Source organism: Rhinoraja longicauda, chromosome 2 (genome assembly GCF_053455715.1).
Source record: "Rhinoraja longicauda isolate Sanriku21f chromosome 2, sRhiLon1.1, whole genome shotgun sequence".
Lineage (NCBI taxonomy): Eukaryota > Metazoa > Chordata > Chondrichthyes > Rajiformes > Arhynchobatidae > Rhinoraja > Rhinoraja longicauda.
Window position 1 is genome coordinate 3,844,009 of NC_135954.1, and position 12,099 is coordinate 3,856,107.

The 12,099-nt window shown below is 49.5% G+C and overlaps 1 protein-coding gene across 2 annotated transcripts in view; it reads right to left on the reverse strand.

Annotated features, from left to right (window-relative positions):
• Positions 1-12,099, reverse strand: part of tmem108 (transmembrane protein 108) — a 36,336-nt gene that overhangs the window by 7,708 nt on the left and 16,529 nt on the right. For both annotated transcript variants that reach the window (XM_078426701.1, XM_078426691.1), the window contains exon 2: positions 5,019-5,104. In XM_078426701.1, the coding sequence (XP_078282827.1) occupies positions 5,019-5,058 (40 nt within the window). In that variant the 5' untranslated portion in view covers positions 5,059-5,104. The remainder of the gene's footprint in view (positions 1-5,018; positions 5,105-12,099) is intronic.

Genomic DNA, 12,099 nt, shown 5'->3' on the forward strand with positions numbered 1-12,099 from the left:
GGCCCATATCCCTCTTCATCTGTCCTATCCATGTACCTGTCTAAATGTTTCTTCAACGTTGCAATAGTCCCAGCCTCAACTACCTCCTCCGGCAGCTCGTTTCACACAACCTCCACCCTATGTGTGAAAATGCCGCCCCTCAGGTTCTTATTAAATCTTTCCCCCCCCTCACCTTAAACCTATGTCCTCTGGTTCTCGATTCCCCTACTCTGGGCAAGACTCTGTGCATCTACCCGATCTATTCCTCTCATGATCTTGTACACCTCTATAAGATCACCCCTCATCCTCCTGCACTCCAAGTAATAGAGTCCCAGCCTGCTCACCCTCTCCCTGTAGCTCAGGCTTTCGAGTCCTGGCAACATCCTCGTAAATCTTCTCTGCATCTTTTCCTGCAGAACATCTTTAACATGGTGCCCAAAAGTGAACACAATACTCTAAAAGCGGCCTCGCCAAACGTCTTTTGGACTAAATTTGTTTGTCCTGTATGGGACCCGGGCCTCGTATTAGGCCCGGGGGGTGCTGTAGGCCCGGACGCTGTAGGCCCGATGCTGTAAGCCCCTACAGTTTAGGTCCCAACACTCTATGTTTCCGACATTTTAGTTCCAGACAGTGTAGGCCTGGGCGCCGCCTTACGGAGGTTGCCTAGCAACCCGCCTCCCGGCCCGGGCGGCCGCCATTGGTGGAGCGGGACCAAGTGACCGCTGGCTCGGTGAGGTCACATGGGGGGGGGGCGGTGATGTCACCTTGTCCCGTATTTGCAACTGAGATAGTTGACAACCCTACCCCACTCTGACAGTAGAGGAGGCCCAGGCCAGAATGGTCAGTGTGGGAATGGGGGGGGGGTTAAAGTGTTGGGCAACCGGGAAAGCCCAGTCATCCCACTAGTTCCACTGTTCACATCCTTCACTGTCACCTCTTCCCCTGCCAACAACAGACCATTGTGGGCTCCATCCTTCCTCGGTCATCTGTTTGGGATAGACCTCAAGTGCTGTCTGTGCGGAGTTTGCGCGTTAACCCTGCGACTTCATGGGTTTCCTCCGGGTGCTCTGGTTTCCTCCCACACCCCAAAGACGTGCAGGTCAGTCGGTAAATTGGCTTCTGTAAATTGCCCCTAGTGTGCGTAGGATAGTGATAGTGTACGGGGTTGATCGATGGTTAATCGTAGGTTGATTGTCCCTCTGTAAATTGCCTCTAGTGTGCAGGGAATGGATGAGAAATTGGGATAACATAAAACTGAGGTGAGAAGAAACGTTTTCACCCAGAGAGTTGTGAATTTGTGGAAAATTCTCTGCCACAGAGGGCAGTGGAGGCCAATTCACTGGATGAATTTACAAAGAGAGTGAGATAGAGCTCTAAGGGCTAGTGGGATCATGGGATATGGGGAGAAGGCAGGCACGGGGTGCTGATTGTGGATGATCAGCCATGATCACAATGAATGGCGGTGCTGCCTCGAAGGGCCAAATGGCCTCCTCCTGCACCTATTTTCTACGTTTCTAATTAGTGTGAACGGGTGATCCACGGTCGGCGTGGACCCGATGGGCCGAAGGGCCTGTTTCCACGCCGTATTTCTCGATCAATGGGTTTCCCCGGGTGCTCCGGTTTCCCCCCACATTCCAAAGACGTGCAGGTTCGTAGGTTAGTTGGCCTCCGTAAATTGTCCCTAGCGTGTGTAGGATAGTGATAGTGCGTGGGGATCGCTGGTCGGCGCGGACCCGGCGGGACGAAGGGCCTGTTTCCGCGCTGCGTCTCTCAATCAAACGATAAAACACGAATGATCCTTTCATACAAAATATCAACTGGCAGAAACTCGACCGCAATGAATTCATCTCCTCCCACGGGGAAGGAATTGCGGCCAAAAAGGTTTCTTCCTTAATTGGTTCTATCCTTCAGCCAGCTGTGAGGGCCAGGCACAACGATGAAATGCGTTGAATGCAGAAAGACCCACTGGCGTTTGTCAGAAGCTGCTGTATCGGATGATGTTCATACATTCCAGGGGCAGAATTAGGCCGTTCGGCCCATCAGGTCTATCTTTTCCTCTCTACCCGTGTGAGGGCAGGTGCATGGCAGACGCAGTATAATGTCGATAAATGTGTGGTTATCCACTTTGGCAGCAAAAACAAGCAGGTGTCAAATTAGGTAAAGGGGAAGTGCAACGAGACCTTGGTGTCCTTGTACACCGGTCACTGAAGGTAAGCGTGCAGGTACAGCAGGCAGTGAAGAAAGCTAATGGCATGTTGGCCTTCATAACGAGAGGATTTGAGTATCGGAGTAAAGAGGTCCTATTGCAGTTGTACAGAGCCCTGGTGAGACCACATCTGGAGTATTGTGTGCAGTTTTGGTCCTCTAATTTGGGGAAGGACGTCCTTGCTATTGAGGCAGTGCAGCGTAGGTTCAAGGGGTTAATCCCCGAGACTGTCGTATGAGGAAAGGTTGGAAAGACTGGGCTTGTATTCACTGGAGTTTAGAAGGATGAGAGGGGATCTTATAGAGACGTATAAAAGGACTGGACAAGCTAGATGCAGGAAAAATGTTCCCAATGTTGGGGGAGTCCAGAACCAGGGGCCACACAGTCTAAGAATAAAGGGGAGGCCGTTTAAAACTGAGTTGAGAAAAAACGTTTTCATCCAGAGAGTTGTGAATTTGTGGAAGGTAGACACAAAATGCTGGAGTAATTCAGCGGGTCAGGCAGCATCTCTGGAGAGAAGGAATGGGTGACGTCTCGGGTCGAGACTCTTCTTCTGAAGAACGTCACCCATTCCTTCTCTCCAGAGACGCTGCCTGACCCGCTGAGTTACTCCAGCATTTTGTGTCTACCTTCGATTTAAACCAGCATCCGCAGTTTTCTTTCCTACACATCCTGTGAATTTGTGGAATTCTCTGCCGCAGAAGGCAGTAGAGGCCAATTCACTGGATGAGTTTAACAGAGAGTTAGATAGAGCTCTATGGGCTAGTGGAATCAAGGGATATGGGGAGAAGGCAGGCACGGGTTACTGATTGTGGATGATCAGCCATGATCACAATGAATGGCAGTGCTGGCTCGAAAGGCCAAAGGGCTTCCTCCTGCACCTATTTTCTATGTTGCTATGTTTCTAACCCCATTCTCCTGCCTTCTCCCCATAACCCCTAACACCCGTACTAATCAAGAATCTATCTCTGCCTTAAAAATTTGGCCTCCACAGCCTTCTGTGGCAAAGAATTCCACAGATTCACCACCCTCTGACTTAAGAAATTTCTGCTCATCTCCTTTCTAAAGGTCCGTCCTGTAGTTCTGAGGCTGTGGCCTCTGGTCCTAGACTCTCCCACTAGTGGAAACATCGTCTCCACACCCACTCTATCCACCTGGGTGTATTTGGCCTGAACCCCTCTAAACACATCCTGTTCATGGACTTGTCCAAATTCATTGCCACAGATGGCTGTGGAGGCCAAGTCAGTGGATATTTCTAAGGCAGAGATGGATAGATTCTTGATTAGTACGGGTGTCAGAGGTTTTGGGGAGAAGGCAGGAGAAAGGGGTTGGGAGGGTGAGATAGATCAGCCGTGATTGAATGGCGGAGTGGACTTGATGGGCCGAATGGCCTAATTCTACCCCTGTCCGTTATGACCTTATGACCTTAAATGTTTCTTCACATTGATAGGCAGGGACTGGAGGGATATGGGTCGGGTTGCCAACTGTCCCGTATTAGCCGGGACATCCCATATTTTGGGATAAATTGGTTTGTCCTGTACGGGACCTCCCTTGTCCCGTATTAGGCCCGGAGGGCACTGTAGGCCCAGATGCTGTAGGCCCGGACGCTGTAGGCCCGGACGCTGTAGGCCTGGACACTGTAGGCCCGGACAGTGTAGGTACGGACAGTGTAGGCCCGGACAGTGTAGGACCGGATGCTGTAGGCCCGGATGCTGTAGGCCCGGACAGTGTAGGTCCGGACAGTGTAGGTTCGGACAGTGTAGGTCCGGACAGTGTAGGCCAGGACAGTGTAGGCCCAGACACTGTAGGTCCGGACAGTGTAGGTACGGACAGTGTAGGCCCAGACACTGTAGGCCCGGACAGTATAGGCCCAGACAGTGTAGGTACGGACAGTGTAGGTCCGGACAGTATAGGTACGGACAGTGTAGGTCCGGACAGTGTAGGTCCGGACAGTGTAGGTACGGACAGTGTAGGCCCAGACACTGTAGGCCCGGAAAGTGTACGCCCGGACAGTGTAGGTACGGACACTGTAGGCCCGGACAGTGTAGGCCTGGACAGTGTAGGCACGGACAGTGTAGGTACGGACAGTGTAGGTCCGGATCTGTAGGCCCGGACAGTGTAGGCCTGGACAGTGTAGGTACGGACACTGTAGGCCCGGACAGTGTAGGTCCGGACAGTGTAGGTCCGGATAGTGTAGGCCCGGAGGCCCGGGCGCCACCATTGGTGGAGCGGGAGCACGCGGCCGCTGGCTGGGTGAGGTCACGTGGGGCGCGGGGCGGTGACGTCACCTTGTCCGTTATTTGGAAGTGAGATAGTTGGCAACCCTAGATATGGGCCAGGAGCAGGGGATGGAGATTAGCTTAGCTTAGTGTAGTTTAGTTTAGTTTAGGTACAGTGAAAAGCCTTTGTTGCCTGCTGATCAGTTTGACTTGGGATCATGTTCGGCAGAGATGCTGTGGGCCGAAAGGCCTGTTCCTGTGCTGTGCTATGTTCAACATTAAGATATGAGGGGCGCAGCGGTAGAGATGCTGCCTCACAGCTCCAGAGACCCGGGTTCGATCCTGACTACGGGCGCCGTCTGTGCGGAGTTTGTACGTTCTCCCCGTGACCTGCGTGGGTTTTCCCCGAGATCTTCGGTTTCCTCCCACACTCCAAAGACGTGCGGGTTTGTAGGTTAATTAGCTTGGTGTTAAAACGTAACAATTGTCCCAAGTGTGTGTTGGATTGTGTTGGTGTGCGGGGATCGCTGGTCGACGCGGACTCGGTGGGGCCGAAGGGCCTGTTTCCGCGCTGTATCTCTAAACTAAACTAAACATAGGTTCGGGGTTCTTACTTAGCAGTTGGTGATGGAGGACCCGTGAGCTTCTCTTCATGGTATCACCTGCTCCAGATTTTCCTCCACATTAGTCATGATTCACTCTGGAAGCAAACACATAAAAGACCACGTTAATGTGGGAGTGGGAATAACACCAAGCTCCTTGCACTTCACAACAACTCCTTGTGTTGTCGTACGTAAGTTCATAAGCCTTAGAGTCACAGAGTGATACAGTGTGGAAACAGGCCCTTCGGCCCAACCCGCCCACTCCGGCCAACATGCCCCTTCTACACTAGTAATAGAGTGATAGGGTGGCACGGTAGCGCAGCGGTAGAGTTGCTGCTTTACAGCGAATGCAGCGCCGGAGACTCAGGTTCGATCCTGACTACGGGTGCTGCACTGTAAGGAGTTTGTACGTTCTCCCCGTGACCTGCGTGGGTTTTCTCCAAGATCTTCGGTTTCCTCCCACACTCCAAAGACGTACAGGTATGTAGGTTAATTGGCTGGGTAAATATAAAAATTGTCCCTAGTGGGTGTAGGATAGTGTTAATGTACGGGGATCACTGGGCGGCACGGACTTGGAGGGCCGAAAAGGCCTGTTTCCGGCTATATATATATGATATGATATGAAACAGGAAACAGGCCCTTCGGCCCAACCTGCCCACTCCAGCCAGCATGCCCCATCTGCACTAGTCATAGAAACTTAGAAACATAGGAAATAGGTGCAGGAGGAGGCCATTCGGCCCTTCGAGCCAGCACTGCCATTCAATGTGATCATGGCTGATCATTCTCAATCAGTACCCCGTTCCTGCCTTCACCCCATACCCTCTGACTCCGCTATCCTTAAGAGCTCTATCTAGCTCTCTCTTGAATGCATTCAGAGAATTGGCCTCCACTGCCTTCTGAGGTAGAGAATTCCACAGATTTACAACTCTCTGACTGAAAAAGTTTTTCCTCATCTCAGTTCTAAATGGCCTACCCCTTATTCTTAAACGGTGGCCCCTGGTTCTGGACTCCCCCAACATTGGGAACATGTTTCCTGCCTCTAACGTGTCCAACCCCTTAATAATCTTATACGTTTCGATAAGATCTCCTCTCATCCTTTTAAATTCCGATGTATACAAGCCTAGTCGCTCCAGTCTTTCAACATATGACAGTCCCGTCATTCCGGGAATTAACCTAGTAAACCTACGCTGCACGCCCTCAATAGCAAGAATATCCTTCCTCAAATTTAGAGACCAAAACTGCACACAGTACTCCAGGTGCGGCCTCACTAGGGCCCTGTACAACTGCAGAAGGACCTCTTTGCTCCTATACTCAACTCCTCTTGTTATGAAGGCCAACATTCCATTGGCTTTCTTCACTGCCTGCTGTAGCTGCCCACTCCGGCCAACTTGCCCCGTCTACACTAGTAATAGAGTGATACAGTGTGGAAACGGGCCCTTCGGCCCAACCTGCCCACTCCGGCCAACATGCCCCATCTACACTAGTCATAGAAACATAGAAACGTAGGAAATAGGTGCAGGAGGAGGCCATTTGGCCCTTCGAGCCAGCACCGCCATTCATTGTGATCATGGCTGATCATCCAAAATCAGTAACCTGTGCCTGCCGTCTCCCCATATCCCTTGATTCCACTAGCCCCTAGAGCTCTATCTAACTCTCTTTTAAATTCATCCAGTGACTTGGCCTCCACTGCCCTCTGTGACAGAGAATTCCACAAATTTACAACTCTCTGGGCGAATTTTTTTCTCACCTCAGTTTTAAATGGCCTCCCCTTTATTCTTAGACTGTGTGGCCTCTGGTTCAGGACACCCCCAACATTGGGGAACATTTTTCCTGCTTCTAGCTTGTCCAGTCCTTTTATAATTTTATACATTTCTATAAGACCCCTTAGAGTGATACAGCGTGGAAACAGGCCCTTCGGCCCAACGTGCACACACCGGCCAACATGCCCCATCTACACTAGTCAGAGAGTGATACAGCGTGGAAACAGGCCCTTCGGCCCAAACTGCCCACACCAGCCAACGCGCCACATCTACATTAGTCCCACCTGCCCATATCCCTCCAAACCTGTCCTATGCATAGGAGCAGAATTAGGCCACTCGGCCTATTGAATTGAATTGAACTATATTGAATTGAATTGAATTGGATAAATTTTATTGGCCAAGTATGTACACATACAAGGAATGTGCCTTGGTGCTCCGCTCGCAAGTAACAACACGAACATACAGTAAACACTTAAGAATAAAACATAAAACATTAAAACATTAAGAATACAACATTATAGTTTAAACATGTGAGTGAAATAAAATACCAGAGAGTGTTTCAGTCAGAGAGTTGTAAATCTGTGGAATTCTCTGCCTCAGAAGGCAGTGGAGGCCAATTCTCTGAATGCATTCAAGAGAGAGCTAGATAGAGCTCTTAAGGATAGCGGAGTCAGGGGGTATGGGGAGAAGGCAGGAACGGGGTACTGATTGAGAATGATCAGCCATGATCACATTGAATGGTGGTGCTGGCTCGAAGGGCCGAATGGCCTCCTCCTGCACCTATTGTCTATTGTAAAAGGAGGCTACAAACTTTTAGTTGTTGAGTAGACAAAAATCTGTTTTTATGTCTGTCTGTGGCTGCTTTGACAGTCCGGAGTCGCCTTCCAGAGGGAAGTGCTTCAAAGAGTTTGTGGCCAGGGTGAGAGGGGTCAGAGATGATCTTGCCCGCTCGCTTCCTGGCCCTTGCAGTGTACAGTTCGTCAATGGAGGGGGGAGGTTGCAGCCAACAACCTTCATGGCTGATCGAACATCAAATCCACTCCGCCATTTCATCATGGCTGATCGATCGCGCCCTCTCAACCCCATTCTGCCTGTTTCCACGCTGAATCACTCTATGACTCTGTGGGAATAGTACTGCACACACAGGGACAGGCCATTCGGCCCACAATGTTTGTGCCGTACATGATGCCAAGACCAACTCTTGACCAATCGGCCTGTCCAGTAAACTTCATCCTAAACCTGCACCTAATCCAACACAACATACCAAAAATTAAGCATCTACTTATTTTCCAACTGTTTTCCGATGGAATACCTTATCTAAGCCGGATAATGTTAAAAGTGTGTAGTATAGGGCTACAGGGAGAGGTTGAGTAGGCTGGGCCTCTATTCCTTGGAGCGCAGAAGGTTGAGGGGTGATCTGGGAGAGGTGTACAAAATCATAAGAGGAATAGATCGGGTCTCTTGCCCAGAGTAGGTGAATCAAGGGCCAGAGGACAAAGGTTTAAGGTGAGGGGGGAAAAGATTTAATAGGAACCGTTAGTTTAGTTTAGTTTAGAGACACAGCGTGGAAACAGGCCCTTTCGCCCCACCGGGTCCACGCCAACCAACGATTCCCGCACATTAACACTATCCTATTCCAGAACCAGGGGCCACAGGTTAAGAATAAGGGGTAGGCCATATAGAACGGAGATGAGGAAAAACTTTTTCAGTAAGAGAGTTGTGAATCTGTGGAATTCTCTGCCTCAGAAGGCAGTGGAGGCCAATTCTCTGAATGCATTCAAGAGAGAGCTAGATAGAGCTCTTAAGGATAGCGGAGTCAGGGGGTATGGGGAGAAGGCAGGAACGGAGTACTGATTGAGAATGATCAGCCATGATCACATTGAATGGCGGTGCTGGCTCGAAGGGCCGAATGGCCTCCTCCTGCACCTATTGTCTATTGTCTATAACACACCTTCCTTACTTCTGTTTAGGAATTCTCTGCCTCAGAAGGTAGTGGAGGCCAATTCTCTGAATGCATTCAAGAGAGAGCTAGATAGAGCACAGATTTGACATTTAATCAACAGTATTGATAATTTATAAGTCAATTCTTCCCTCTTGTACATCCCACGCTAATTCCTATCAATTAATTTAGGATCCATAGTGGTTTCATAATGTATTTAGATTCTAATTGTAAAATTCCCCAGGTGCTGACGAGATGAACAAGCTTGCATTTACCCTTGTGAATGCAGCACAGTGGCTCAGCTCAGTGTAGTTTAGATTATTGTCACGTGTACCGAGGTACAGTGAAAAGCTTTTGTTGCGTGTTAACCAGCCAGCGGAAGGACAAGACATGATTACAATCGAGCCATTCTCAGTGTATAGATACATGATAAGGGAATAACGTTTAGTGCAAGGTAAAGCCAGCAAAGTCCGAACAAGGATAGTCCGAGGGTCACCAAGGAGGTAGATAGTAGTTCAGGACTGCTCTCTGGTTGTGGTAGGATGGTTCAGTTGCCTGATAACAGCTGGGAAGAAACTGTCCCTGAATCTGGAGGTGTGCGTTTTCACACTTCTGTACCTCTTGCCTGCTGGGAGAGGGGAGAAGAGGGAGTGGCCGGAGTGAGACTGGCCCTCGATTGTGCTGCTGGCCTTGCCGAGGCAGCGTGAGGTGTAGATGGAGTCGATGGAAGGGGAGGTTGGTTTGTGTGATGGTCTGGGCTGCGTCCACATCTCTCTGCGATTTCTTGTGATCTTGGATGGAGCTGTTCCCAAACCAAGCTGTGATTGTAATCATGTATTGTCTTTCCGCTGACTGGTTAGCACGCAACAAAAACTTTTCAATGTGCCTCGGTACACGTGACAATAAACTGAACTAAATTAAACAAGCGCATGAGAGGAATAGGTCGGGTAAATGCACAGGGCCTTTTGCCGAGAGTAGTGCAGTCAAGAACCATATGACATTGGTTCAAGGCGAGGGGGGGAAAAGATTTAATAGGAACCTGAGGGGTAACTTTTTCTACACAAAGGGTGGTGGGTGTATGGAACAGGCTGACGGAAGAGGTAGTTGAGGCAGGGACTATCATAATGTTGAAGAGACACTTGGACAGGTACATGGATAGGGCAGGTTTAGAGGGATATGGGCCAAACGCAGGCAGGTGGGACTAGTGTAGGTGGGACATGTTGGTCAGTGTGGACAAGTTAGTTGGAAGGGCCTGTCTCACTCTATCCTTTCCATGAAACTGGCATCACAGGTAGACAGGGTGGCAAAGAAGGCTTTTGGCATGCTAGCATCCATCAGTCAGGTTACTGGGTACAGAAGGTAGACACAAAATGCTGGAGTAACTCAGCAGTTCAGGCAGCATCTCTGGAGAGAAGGAACTTCAGACTGAAGAAGGGTCTCGACCTGAAACGTCACCCATTCCTTCTCTCCAGAGATGCTGCCTGACCCGCTGAGTTACTCCAGCTTTTTGCGTCTATAGAAGTTGGGTTGTTATGTTAAGGTTGTACAAGACATTGGTGAGGGCGCACTTGGAGTATTGTGCTCAGCCCGCTGCAGGATGGATGTCATAGACTCACAGAGTGATACATGCAAACATGCCCTTCGTCCCAGCTTTCCCACACCGACCAACAATGTCCCACCTGCACTAGCACACCTGCCTGCGTTTAGCCCATCCATATACTAAAGCTCTCGTTTGTTTGTTTGTTTGTTTGTTCCTGAACTACAGCCAAAACGGTTCACGATAGCGAGACAATTTTAGGCCCACCTTACTCACCGTCGTCCCTTTGGTGCTAATGGAAGAAGTTTCATTGATATCGGTGTTATATTTTAAAAGTTATTCACATTTTAAAGTTTAAATCTATCTCCTAGGGTTGGAGGGGTGGAGGGAGGGAGGGAGGGAGGAGTGAAGATAAGGGGGTTGAGGGGGATGGAGTGGGGGGAGGGGAAGATGGGGGAGGGGTAGGAGAGGGTGCTGCACCAATGCAGGAGAGGTTTGGGCCCAATGAGTCCACTTGGCCCATATTCCTCTAAACCTGTCCCGTCCATGTACCTGCCTAATTGTTTCTTAAACGCTGGGATAGTCCCTGCCTTAATAAGCTCCTCCGGCAGCTCCTTCCATTCACCCAACACCCTTTGTGTAAAATAGTTGCTTACCCCTCAGGTTCCTATTAAATCTTTTCCCCCTTCACCTTGAACCCATGTCCTCTGGTCCTCGATTCCCCTACTCTGGGCAAGAGACTCTGTGAATCTACCTGATCTATTCCTCTCACGATTTTGTACGCCTCTATAAGATCACCCCTCATCCTCCTGCGCTCCAAGGAACAGAGTCCCAGCCTGCTCAACCTCTCCCTGTAGCCTTAAAAATAACCAGACAGTAAAAAAATGAAAATGCCTTTTAAAAAATCGATACTGGTTTATTTATTGATGTGTAAGTAGGCTGTTTCACAGTATGCGATTTTAAAATTATTATTTAAAAGATTAAATTTTTGTCCTTGTGTTTAAAATCATCTTAAGGTTATAAAATCTTAAAAGTCCGTGGATAGGCAAATCAGTGGATAATTGTGCGGTCAAAAACTTCCCTTGCTGGAAATCTGAAATTAAAACAGAATTAAAACAGAAAGGGCGGCACGGTGGCGCAGCGGTAGAGTTGCTGCCTCACAGCGCCAGAGACCCGGGTTCCATCCCGACAACGGGCGCCGTCTGTACGGAGTTTGTACGTTCTCCCCGTGACCTGCGTGGGTTTTCTCCGGATGCTCCGGTTTCCTCCCGCACTCCAAAGACGTGCACAAGTTTGTAGGTTAATTGGTCCCTCTGTAAATGGCCTCCAACGTGCAATAGACAATAGACAATAGGTGCAGGAGGAGGCCATTCGGCCCTTCGAGCCAGCACCGCCATTCAATGTGATCATGGCTGATCATGCTCAATCAGTACCCCGTTCCTGCCTTCTCCCCATACCCCCTGACTCCGCTATCCTTAAGGGCTCTATCTAGCTCTCTCTTGAATGCATTCAGAGAATTGGCCTCCACTGCCTTCTGAGGAAGAGAATTCCACAGATTCACAACTCTCAGACTGAAAAAGTTTTTCCTCATCTCAGTTCTAAATGGCCTACCCCTTATTCTTAAACTGTGGCCCCTTGTTCTGGACTCCCCCAACATTGGGAACATGTTTCCTGCCTCTAACGTGTCCAACCCCTTTATAATCTTATACGTTTCGATAAGATCTCCTCTCATCCTTCTAAATTCCAGTGCAGGGAGTGGATGAGAAATTTGGATAACATAGAACTGGCGTGAAGGGGTGATGATGGCAACATGGTGGGCCGAAGGGCCTGATTCCACGCTGTGTCTTTCAATCAATT